The 13,034-nt window shown below is 39.8% G+C and overlaps 1 protein-coding gene across 2 annotated transcripts in view; it reads right to left on the bottom strand.

Moving 5' to 3' along the window:
- The window catches only part of gpm6bb (glycoprotein M6Bb), a 37,142-nt gene extending 29,075 nt beyond the window's left edge, over positions 1-8,067 (bottom strand). The window contains exon 1 of one of the 2 annotated variants that reach the window (XM_008400648.2): positions 7,922-8,067. In XM_008400648.2, coding sequence (XP_008398870.1) covers positions 7,922-7,925 — 4 coding nt within the window. In that variant the 5' untranslated portion in view covers positions 7,926-8,067. The remainder of the gene's footprint in view (positions 1-7,921) is intronic. The other variant, XM_008400656.2, reaches the window with a different exon arrangement.
- Positions 8,068-13,034: the final 4,967 nt, after the last annotated feature.

Raw genomic sequence — 13,034 nt, 5'->3', positions numbered from 1 at the left:
TTCAGCGTCGGATTCTCTGTTTTTATGCCATAACTCACATCTAGTTCGTCGCTCCGTTTTATGTCCCGCTTCTCCTGTTTCAGAGTTTTGCGCAATGTGCGTGTCTTTTTTTAACTCCCTAAGGTGCAGGGCGTATCGATGGGGAAAAGGCAGACTGATATAAACCTTTTAAAACAATGGAAACAATTTCGGTATCCTGATTATTGAAATTTAAAAGTGCTGTGGTACCATTGTTCTATCACACCCGTTTCATACCGGACCACTTACAGCACCAGGGTTAACGCTATAAAATGAACGCTCTCTATGGTCTCAAAGCATATGTACAAAAATCCTCAATAAAACATGAAATATTTTAAAATCAGACTCCAGACAAAGTGAATCACAGCAACGTCATCAGCCGATGTAACGCCAGTGAAGCTACTAGCAGGAGCGGAGCTGCGCCAAGAAGCTAACAAACACTGAATAGAAGGAGAGCTGCCATCGATATCGTTGCAGCCAAGCATGTTTTAGCAAGTTGCTCAAAGTGGTATTGTTGAGCATATATGGTGTAAAGTTTACCTTCAACCAAACGCCCCCAGAGGAATCTCAGCGCCCCCCTTTTGTAAAAATTTCCGCCAGCGCCCCCTGCCGTCCTCTGAACGCCCCCTGGGGGGGCGGTACCGCCCACGTTGAGAACCGCTATGTTAAAACAATWGTTTATGCAGTATTTTCTTAAGCCACACATCCATGCACAGAAACACACTCACTACTGGCAGCAGCTTCACTGAACACCACAAAAGCAAAAGTTTGGAAGGTAGATCAAATTTGTRCAAAAAATGATCAATTTCATTAATATCAACAACAACAGATTATATAAAAAGTCACCCTCAGTCTTTTTAGAGATGAATTTTCTGGTTTTCTTCAAAGTAGGCTCCTCTGTATCAAATAACAGCATTGCATAAATGAATATTCAAACTRGGATTTTCTTTATAATTTTGCAACAAAGTTGTAACTGTTGCAAATCTCCCCAAAGCTAAAACTCAGGTCTCATTTTCCTCTGTGACATTTATTCAGCCACAGTCTGTTTATCTGCGAGTAAATTGTGTGAAATGGTTCACATCAATGAAAGCAGAGTCAGTCATGCTGCAAATACATCCTAAAATTCATCAAATMCATTCTATAGTTTATGAAAGAAATTGTGAACACAAACTTGTAGTTGCTGCCATAAATTTGACATGTAGTGTAATCCGAGTGCTTGTAAAAGAAAATTGTACATTTTAGAACAACAACAAAAAAAAAAAACACTACAGTTGATTTTATTAGTGAAAGAATATGAGTAAATAAGTACAAACAGTCCTTTTATCTATTAATTTTAATTCTGAGCAAGATGTGGCTGTCACAAGCAGCACACCGAGAGCAGAAAGCAGTGCAACACTGCTGAATGCCTGTTGGAGCAGTGAATAAACGCTCATCAGCTGCAGCATCTCTTCGCTTACCGTGACCCATTATTTCCACCAGGCCTTCTGGAACAATCATTTGACTGTGAACACAACAGTGATCGAAACTGCTGCTCCACTAACAAGGACCCCCATTTTGCTCTGAATACATGAAGCGATGCCAGCAGGATGTCAAGCTGAAAAGGAAGCTGTATTCGTCAGCCGAACTCTGATAATCAGATCTGTTCTTAAATCTGTAGATAATGACCAGATTGTGTCARTTGAATAATTTTGTCCTATACAAGCCTACAGCTGCGTGTGCCTGTCATAAAACTTTGCTCTTTTTTGCATAGAGAAGATATTTMAAGTRCTAACCTTTAATTATATAGATAACGTAGTGACTGTGACACTTGGAAAAGTATTAGGATCCGCTGAACTACTTTGTAATTGTTTGCATTAAAGCTGCAAACTACATAAAGTTTTATTGGAATTTAATGTCATAGACCAAGACACAGTAGTGAATAATTTGGACAGGGGATGAAATACATGGTCTTAAACACGTTTTTACAAATTTAATTTTTTTTTAAATCAGGTTAGAGGGGGCTAAATACAAAATAATGACACACTCCAGAATGAAATTTGTAAAAATATTTTCAAATCTGACRAGATTTCTGAATGTAAAAGCAACAAAACATCACTCACACACCACCTTCCATCCACTGTGTTCATTAGCCTTTTACACCACCATGGTGGAAGCCCATCACTGAAAGAATCCAACCAAGAAACCTCTATTTCTATTATGTCACAAAGCCCAATGGCTCGCTTTGTTGTCTGAGGACTTATCAGCTCAGCAAATTAACATGACTGATCAGGCAGACCTGGAGGAGTTGGAGAGCTCAGCGAAGATGAAAGACACCCAGAAGAAGGAAGACGGGAGATTTCAAGGGAAACAAAGTGGACCAGCAGGAAGAGGAGGAGATGGATGTGAATAAAGTTTTCGACAGAACTAAAATGTGTCTTTCCGGAGCTGCACGGCTRCAGAAAGTCCTCGGACAGGCCTCGTCGATTGTACAATAACCTAAGATGCCCAGTCACATGAGATGCCAAATGGAAAGAGGCCCAGAAATCACATAACTACGACAGCGGCAAGCTCATTATGGAGAATATTCGCTGTAATTAATGACTGCAAAGCAAAGACAGAGAGCAATTTGCAGATTATTGATGGTGACATAAAAATGTTAGGTCTTCAGAGGTTAACAAACGGACTGGAACATATTTCAAATTTGAAATTCAAAGACGGCCTGAAAAAGATTTTTGATTTAAATAGCAAAGCTACTACTGCACAACCGCTTACCACCCCCACAGCAACTCATTCTCCAAGCCTGTTTATTACTGAGCTTGGAGAAGAGGAGCATGTGCTTGTGACCTCCAATTTGCCTCTGAGCAGAAGAATCATGAGTCAACTTAAAGTAGGAAGAGCTTATCTGACTCTCTGTTATTGCTCTGCCCTAGACTGACAATTTGCTGTTGTGCCAAAGTGCCTGGCTTGCCCAGCACCACCGGTCACAGGTCTTTCCTCCCCTCAGACTCAGAGGATGCAGGGTCACAGCACATACAGTTTCACTGCAGTGACACGTCCCAGATACCCTCAGCTCAGATGAGCAAAAACATGTGCAATGTAGAAGAGCCCAAGACAAGCAACAGATCAGAAACAGCAAGAGACAAAGCTCGAGCTAGTGTGACTAATTCAGCCCATCAAAGGACCCGATTTAGCAATGAAAGCGTCACGTTAGTCATGGAAATAATTTATGACACAAAAATTAACCTCAAGTCAAAATCAGTTCTTGGTTTCACTGTCTGCTAAACCACGAGCCATGCGTGACGTCAATGTCTTCATCTGCAGCCAGTCCATGAGGGGCCTCGAGGTCTTGCTGCAACCAGCTGCACGCAGGCCATAATTATAGGATCACACGAAATGCAAATGTGTCGAGTTTTAACATCGCGTCCCACAAAACTGCTATTCAAAATGGTGGTGCTAGAGACGCAGGGCAGTTGAAGAGGATCACAAGTCCTGCAGCGAGCAAGAGAACAAAACAGATGTTTGTTTTGGGAGATACTGTACAAGGAGATTCCAAAAAACTGCAAACTGCTGATGAAATCCCGAGGTCCACAGAGGTAAAACAAGTCATATATACCTTATGACCTATAGCAATACAACGCTTTATCAACTTCAGAGAACCCTAAAGCACTCCACACTATAYTCAGTTATTTACATGCTGATGGTGGCAAGCTACTTGATTGAAGCCACTCCTGCCCTGGGGCACCCTGACAGCAGCGAGCCGGTCACCGGTGCCACCGGGCCCCCTGACCACCACCAGGAGGCAGGTGAAGTGTCTTACCCAAGGACACAATGAAAGAGGCAGACAGAGCGAGAATTGATCAAGGGGATCTGGTGAAACTGGAGAGAGGAAATATATTTTGGGTTATTCGTGAACTAGAAAAGGTCTGAAATCAGTTCCTGGTTTCAGATTCTCATTGGAGTTCAACCAGTACATGAGCACAATTGTGATCATAGCATCTATCGTACTTGATTAGGTCAAACTTGTAAGAAATAAGTCAAACTATCTTTCTGTTTGAGTGACAGCTTTACAAGCCAGACTGCAAGCACCGTCTCTCCACTCGATGTCGTGGAAAAAACATCAAAAAAGGTTTCAGCAGCTAAGCTATGACAATAACTGAGTTACTGAATTATTTGTCTAACTACGTGACAAAAATACCATGCAAGATGTTTCATAGGTTTCCACTAAAAAACAAAAACAAGTTATTTTCTAGAGAAGACAAAAATTACCATAATTTACTCTATTTGACTGACAAAACGTGAAATTAAAATATCCCCTTACTTTAGACAGGAGCTAGAAAATCTGTTCACCGCCACTTAACAGCATGGCATTTCACCACACCCATAGTGATGCGGCCCAGACTGGTAGTAAGTTTACTTTGACTTACATTAGGACCTACTTGGGTTATTGAAATCCCACCTACAGCAGCAAAGCAAATTGCTCGCCTTATTCAAATTGAATCTGTGTGTTACATTGTGCTATTAAAATTTGATCAAGTTGTGCAGAGCATTCAGCAACCATATCAGCCCACATTTCTTAAACAAAGTATAATGGCAGTGAACATGCTGGCATTATGTAAATTGCCTACAATTAAATCGAAGGCCCAGTTTTCTTCTTCCCATCCACCACCACCTTTTAACTGTGGCCAGGTCTCAGGACAGAAAAGTTCTGTTTGTTCCTGGTGGTAACCGTACAAAGACAAAGCGAAACTGCTGAAACATTTGTTTTTTGATTGACGTCTGGAGTAATGAAACACTACTTCTCAAAACTTGAGCTACTACACACTTAAGAGACATCAGTTTGGATTCTTAACAATTAGAAACACTACAGCCAACAATGTGCCCATGGCTACTCTGGAGGAGCTGCAGAGATCAAAATCTAAGGCAAGAACATCTGTCAACAGAACGAGTTTAGTTTTGTACTCAAATAAATATGGCTTACAGGAATTGCTGACCCCCCTTTTATTCTGAAAAATCATTTACCGATTTGCACAAATGCACGCACATTCACATTCACAGTGACATGTGACATGTGAAACTGAAATCCAACCTACAATCTCCCAATTGCAAAACAACTCCTCTACCACTGACCTATATTGAGTCTTTTGTTCTTGTTGTGTAACTCTGCATGGCCACCCCAAAGGCGAAACATGGCAGTGGCAGGAAGACGGATTGGGGAGTTTTTGTTTGGCTCCAAGTCAGTTGTTGATGGGAAGATAGTTCAAACTAAATGCAGGGCATTTTAATAATTAGAAACCTCAAAGCTACAGTGTTCTCCAAAAGCTCCCAGTTGGGATCACAGAACTGAACACTGAAGGCTTTCTCTGGGTTGAATACAACAGATTGAAGACAGGTTATCTTCTCGCAACCTTCAATCAAAGCAGTGCACGATTAGATCATCCAAAGAAAGGATAGAGAAGACACTAAAACTCTCCTCTGAGAGGCGAATGCCATGTCAAAAATTAAATCAGACGCAAGTTATTTAAGTTCAGCCCCAAGCACAATCAGCTTTGTGACATCCTGTTTATTCTGGGCTGGACTCTTATCATGCTCACAGTTAATCAATTTTCTATTTCTCATGAAACAGAGAACTAAGATTACCAGAAGGTTTTTTTTTTTTTTTTTTACAGCACCAAACGAGTCTTCACATTCACAACAGGCTACGCTGCTTTATCATGAAAAAAACCCCAAAAAAAACCTTTGAGAATATTTGAATATAAAGCAGACAATGCACAAAAGGTTGATTGCTATGCAAAGTAATATCCTCACTGAGATGGAGAATGAGGCACAGAATGAGGGTCTGTGGGGAATTGGTTCACAGGGCATCCGCTATGAAACTTGCAGTTCAGTGAACTTCTCCCTCTACATTAAGAGCCACTGAAGTCGCACAAAGGAGCGGCTCCAAATTAGGAGCACAAAGGCGCTTCTGTGAGAGCTTCAGAGTGAATTAATGAGCATTGATACACTTTCTCACAGCGTTTTTCCCTACAGCCTCAGCTCCGGCGTGTCGAACAACATCAGCTATTAAAAGATTACGGAACCCAGCTCAGCCACTCGAAATGATACAGTTATTAAATCGATTTGTTCTATCCTGCATGTGCAGTTTCAGCACGAGTGAGAAGTTTCCAAACATTAATCTGCCACACCTCAAGGTTTGGAGCGCAGATGGTCAACACTTGGAACTCATTTAAAGATGGGACCGTCTCCTTTCTAACTCCAGACTGCAGTTTATGAGCTTTCAAAGCACGCAGGCTTCAAGATGTTTCCAATAACATAATCTCCCAAGGTACATATATTAAAAGTTTTTGTTGGGAAAACATTGTACTAACCTTTTATTTTCATTAAAATGATTGCGATGCCACGCCCCATCTCATCTCAACTCAAATTTAAGGAAAAAACATTAGTACTGTTAAACAAAAAAACAAAAAAAAACCTACCCAAAGATTTGCCTTTAACGGTTACAAGAAAGTGAAAATGTTTGGAAGGAAAAGATAAAAGGAATAAGAAAAGAAAAAAATTAGTTGTGCCCAGTAGTGTTTGTGGAGTTTTATGGGGGGGATAACCCACTTTAAAAATCTAAATGTCCATTTCATTATTTTAAAGAAAGATAGTTATTTATTGACTGTAAGCCATGGAGTTTATACATTTAAATTTAGAAAACAAGTTAAAAAAATTATGTCTTTGTTTGTTTTGTCCATAAATGTTGTTCCCTTAAACTGGTTTGTAATTTCATATACAAACCAGTTTTTGAGATGATTGGTCAATCTCCCAAACCGCCATTTCATGCTCTTGCAGTTTTGGTTGTTTCATACATGTACGTTTTTCACTAACAAAAATAAGACATAATGGCCATGTGACCATTTGTACCCACTTTGATAGAGTCCTGGTCTCTCATATTTTACCACTGAACTGATTTGATCTTGCTTCCCTAAAAATGTTTTACCACACACACACACACACACAAAAATTTACCTAAAATGTTAATTCAATTTCACTAGAACTGTATGCGGCACAGCAACACAGTCAAAACACTGGAGAAAGAGGTGTAGGACACATGCTTGCTGTTGTTGTGTCTAAAATACTTGGTGTCAACAGTCAGATTAGATGTGGGGCAAACAAAAATTAAAAATTAAAAACGTCACAGTAAAATGAAAAAAAAAAGCAAATCTAGAAAATTCCATGTGAACTTATATTTTTAGTTCCTTAAAATATATGAAACACAGATATATTTTATTGGCCCAAGTCAGACCATGCTGAAGACCGMCCCTGTCAACTCCCCGTGAACAGGAAGCAGAGCCAAAATAAACAGAAGTAGGCTGCAATGCGATGCATGACATTAAACTGAACATGAAATTTGAGCATTTCACTTTGTAAATACGAGCATTTGAGAAAATTAATCTCAGGCCCCATTGGTTTCATGTCTAGCAACGCCCCTGACTAAAGTCAATCACTTCTGCACTAATGATCAATAGATGCTGATGAAAAAGGGCGTTGCCATATTGAAAATAGGTTTTCAACGAATGCATTGTCTTTGTGTCCGTCTGTCTGCAGGGAACAGTGAAGACAGTTCGCTGACCTGAAGTTAACACCTCCACGCACTCCCTCAGAGTTGACTGGAGGAATCTCCATAATCTCCCTAATCGCTTTCCTCAACATCTAGGTTGCTCTAATGCCGATCCTCACGAAAGCGGGTCAGATAAACAGCCCGGTTCTGCTGCACAACAGAACCCTCGCTCCTGTCAAAAAACAATCGGCGCGCCCTCACGAAAAGTTTGAGGAGCTGCGTGTCTCAACCCCACGCTGTGATCCCTAAAAAGACAAAATCTTGACAAGACTTCCAGTGTCACAACTTTACAGGACGTCTTCGTTTTGACTTTCTTGAACTTACCCATTGTTGTTAAAAGTTTCCGAGCGGCCACGAAGTGAAAAGCGATGAGCTGAGAAGTTGAGCTCCAGCTACGGCGTCGTCGCGTCCTGGGATGCACACTGACCGCAAGCCTGCTCTGCTCCAACACTCACCCACAGCGTCCCCGCGGAGGAGGCAGCGTGGCTGACGTCAACACTGAGGGGATTACTGATGGGAGTCGCAGCCTGGCCCCTCCTCACCAAGAAGTTTGGACCATCATTTGTTATCCTGTCATGTGCGCAAAGTTCAGTCTGACATTCCTTGGTTATCTCACGTCAGGCTGAGCAAATACATTGATTTTATTTTTTTTTTTGTGCCAAGATTGGGATCTGCTGCATAAGCAAAGTCTATGTTGTTTGTGCTACAGTGTATCTGTACATTTTGAACTTTTCTCACATGCTGCAGCGTCACAACCAGTTGAGATGTAATGAGATCGATCAGCTTCAAGAGTGTAATTGTGAACCAAATTACTGAACTGGTTGTCAACCCTTTTTTTTCCTTCTTTTTTTTTTTTTGTAAATTTGAAAGGCTTATATTCAGTCCCCCATAAAACACTTTGCAAAACCAAATTTTCCAACAGCTACAGCTACAAGTCTTTTATGGGAGTTTTTCCTTAGCACCATTGCAGCTCCAAAGACTGGATTTTTGTTTTACCTGTCCTCGTTTGCAAAATAGTTCAACCTCAGTTAGATAAGATGGATGGTTTCTGAAGACATACATTTTCAAGACTTGCCAATWATTAATTGGATTTAGGTTTTCTTCCAGGATTGTCCACTGCGTTGCTTCAGCTTCACCAAMGTTCCCGTTTCTTTTTAGAAAAAGCATCTCCCAAAGCATAATGCAGTCTGCAGCCGTGCCATACTCTGTCCATTTTATGATGGACTGAGCAGTGCTTTGTAGTGCTTCTAACCCAACTCTGCTTTAAACTTCTCCACAGCTATTACCCTGGCCTGTCTAATACGTAATCGTGATGCTGTTTGTTCACTAACTCAATAAACTTCTGAAGCCTTCACAGAACAGCTGGATTTACACCGAATGTGTCTATTTTTAATAAGAAACATTGAAATTACACGAAGGTAGATTTTATTTATCTGCTGGCTTCTGATGGCAGCTGGTTGCACTGGATTTAAGAGCAAAGGGGGCAGGATACGAATRTTTGCAGCTGCTTTTTGTTTTAATTCATTAAGAACTGATCATTTTATTTCCACTTCACAACTATGGAGTCGACAATGTTGGGTCATATAAAATTCCAAGGCACTGTATCTAAAATGATAAAGAACTGGATATCATTGAAACAACTATTACTGCAGGTCAAAAAGCCCCACATGCTGCAGATTCTGCAGGAACTCTGACCCAAGTCTGTGACACTCAGGGGTTATCTTAAAATTGAAGTTGCACAGCTGTTTGTTTTTTGTTTCATTTTTCTTTTTTTTTTTTAATGAAGGAGCACACGTGCAGCTTTGAAAAGGTTTCTGTTGCACGTTTTAGCTTMACTTTTCACATCTGGGTTTAAACTTATTCAGGCTGTTGTCAGGCTCCGCTGTCTCCACGGCTCTTTGTCTGCAGGTTCCTGCTCTTATCCTGGAAAATTTTGCTTTATGTCAGACAAAGGCAGGAAAAATAAACCAACTCAGTCTCCAAAGAGAGATAAATAAGAAACATAGAGTGACCACAATGACACAAAATGGCTACAAAGAGATGTGCTGTAAATCAGCTAAAATGTAACACACAATAGTCAGAAGAACGCACAAAGCACTTCAATGAGACACAGGACTCCCTTAAAGTGAAACAAATTACCACWAAGACATAAAGAGACATATAAAAAAATAAGAAAAGTCTCCCAAATGAGTCGCAAAATGACCAAGACGGCTCTAAAAACATTCAATACAATAAAAATGAGACRTTAACAACATTTAACAGATGCACAATGATGCTTTTTATCATGCACAAAAGCCAAAAAATGAAATGAAAAATAACCTGAGTTAATTCAAATTTTCTACCAAATCAAAATAAAGCAAAGACTGCAAAATTAAAAAGTAAATAAATAAATAAAATAAAATAACCACATCTATAATGAAATAAAACAGAATGCATCAAATGACCAAATATCATGGTTGTAGATTAAATTGGATTTATGTCATGGAAAAAATAATTCTGTTTAATTATATTTTACATCGACATCATAATTTCCCATTTCTATAAATGTTTTCTGATGAGTCACAAAGAAAAAATGGCCAACTGGCCCATAACAACACATCCACTAAAAAGGGACTGAGATGGAGAAACAATMACAAAATCACCTTTTCACCCCCAAGAAGCTGTTTTAAATGCCTGAACTTTCTGATTTTAAGTTGATTTAATTCTCTCATGCTTCATGTTACCTCTGTGAACTGCAAAGGAAAGGCAGGCTTTCCACTAAAATGAGGTCCTACAAAGAAACAATGCCAATCACCATCAATCCAGTGCGCTGGTATCCGGTACCCAAGGAGGTCCGAGTGCCCCTCCCCCCCCAGTCCAATTCAGTCTTTTCAATGCTGGCCAAGTGGGCAGTTCTCACTGGTTTGTTTCATGGTCAAACAGCTATGGCATCTTCCCAAGATGACAAACTCAAAAGAGGCTGAAAAGCRAAGAGTTTTACCAATCAACCCTAGAGGTAAAATGATTGTGCTGTTATTTAATATGTGACATATTTTGATATTAACMCTTGAACATTTTTCTAAAACCATGTTTCATCTGTTCTACCTGTTTTTTTTTCTAACTGCAAATGTCTAAGTGGCAAAAAGATTTAGTCACTGAAATAGACCAAACTGAAACTTGTACTAATTTATCCACACGTAAATTAGTACATTTCCCTCACATTAAATGTGCTAAATTMCTACTGTTTAACAAAAGTCCTGTGATCTCAACCAAATAACGTATGTGCCCTGTAAAGCAAAGAAATGTCAGTCAATATCTGTGTCTGTGTTTGGGAGCTGCAGCAGGTCAGTGTGTCTGTGAGGGCGCTGTTGAATAGAGGATCTGCATGGGAACCTTCCAGCAACGCACTGACTGATACAGCAGCTGGCCGACAGCAGGCATATTAGTGGACTATGTGAAAACAAAGCAGATCAGACAATGCCTTTTAATCTCTCATTATACTTCAGGCCCATGCCACGACAATCGCGTAACACAAGTGGCATTTTAGTCCCTAGGTGGACTCTCRGTGATTCTAAGGAGGTTCGTCTTTATTACCGTTGTTTCAAGAACCAACAACGTGGCATACATTTGGAATGGATATATTTGAAGCTAAATTTACAGTAACGGCAAATTCAGCAAACCAAAACAGATAGTTAGAATTTCTTTTATTTTATTTGCCTGGATATGTTATTAAAAATGTAAATCTTTTGTCGTTCAAGTCAAACACTTAACATAAATGATTGAAACATTTTTTATTAAAATAAGAACACTTCTGATTTCTGCAGAAAAGTGGATGTAAAGTGTTACTTCTTACAGCATGGACTTTGTGCAGAGTTCTCCTGTCTGTGGGTTTTTCTATGGCTGATTTRATTTCTGCCTCTGGTTAAACAAAGTTTATTTAGGTTAATTAGCCTCTGGAGGTGACGTCRTATAGTTGTTGGTTCAGTGTGTCTCTGGGTTAGCTCTTTTATTGAGCTGGTAACTTGTCTAGACTGYGATCCAACTTCTTGCCAGTTGGCATCTGGGATAGACTCAGTAAAAAATAAAGCATCCATGGTTCACCCTTGCTGCAAGTTGCTTTGGGCAGCTATTGATGGTTCCAGTCAATATGTGAAGGGTCATGATACAATTTGAAAACAATTTAAAATCCAGGATTTTAATTTGAAGAAAACATTTTAGACAGTTGCCAGTCTTCCCATGTGCAGCTGTTTCAGCAAATCCAACCCAGGATCAAACAGGAAAAAATTGCAAACAACCCAGGGGCTACATTGTCAACTAAACCTCTTGGCAGTGCAATTACAAAAAGACTCAAAAGGTATAGCTTGTTTGGAAGTACTACCAAAAGGATGGATCTGCTCTCTAATGTAGGTTTGCAAACTCCCATCTAAATTAATACGRTGGTAAACAGATCCGTTCAAAGARGAATTGTRTAGCCATGACGCCTTGTGCCATGTTTAGCAAAAACTAGCACATCAAGAGAAATTGCTTTTCCAATTCAAGCATAAAAGGGGAGGGATGATGATTTGGGTTTATTTTGCAGCCTGGGCACCTACAGAACTCTGCTCTGTACCCCATTATCCCGGGCTCACATGTAAGACCACCTTTCCGACATATGAGGTTTTGCCAGATTTAAGCCATAAACAGAATAGCAGTTCAATACACATTGGGAATTTGACCAAGGAAGGCCTGGAAATTAAAATGGAGGTATTGTAAAGGTCCAGTCTTAGCCGTGATTGAGATGGTGTAGGTTACCGGGACCTTTAAAGATCTGTGAAGAAAACAGACTTCAATGAACTGAGAAAACATTGTATATAAGACCTGTTGACATTCCTCCATACTGATAGGAGAGACTAGTGAAGACATGCAAACATCCACTCATTGTTGCCAAAGGTGGCTACTTAAATTGTTAATCGGTTTGGTTGTTTTTATTGTGACTATACAAAGTCAAGGAACAATTCTTTAAACCGAGACATGGTACCAGACAAGGCAATGTCAAGGATGTGACTACACTATGGAGAGAAATAATGAGTAACAGGGAAAATGATATAAAACCTTTTAAGAATATTCTGGGGTTTTCGGCTCACGTATTTATTGCATCACTTGATCGGCGCAAGGGCAATGTTCAATTATATCATATTTATAAATACAACAAATAAGTCACAAACATAATAGCAAAATCCCTACCAGCAATAATTAGAGACAGAGCTTTTCTATGAGCATATTCCTGGCTGTACTTTATGTTGTGTTCCTAATTAAGAGTAAGCACTGTGAAACAGGGTTGCTGGCAAGCATTGGGAGCTAATTGAGGCAATCCTGTGGCACCTAATTGCAAATAAAGAAAAGCTGCTGAAGCTCTACACCAAACATAACAGCCACTATGGTTACTAAGCACTGGGAAAATCGCAGACGCTGAAAATGG

The sequence above is a fragment of the Poecilia reticulata genome, linkage group LG2 (genome assembly GCF_000633615.1).
Source record: "Poecilia reticulata strain Guanapo linkage group LG2, Guppy_female_1.0+MT, whole genome shotgun sequence".
Lineage (NCBI taxonomy): Eukaryota > Metazoa > Chordata > Actinopteri > Cyprinodontiformes > Poeciliidae > Poecilia > Poecilia reticulata.
The sequence above is the reverse complement of the archived record's forward strand: the minus strand, read 5'-3'. Positions and strand labels throughout refer to the sequence as shown.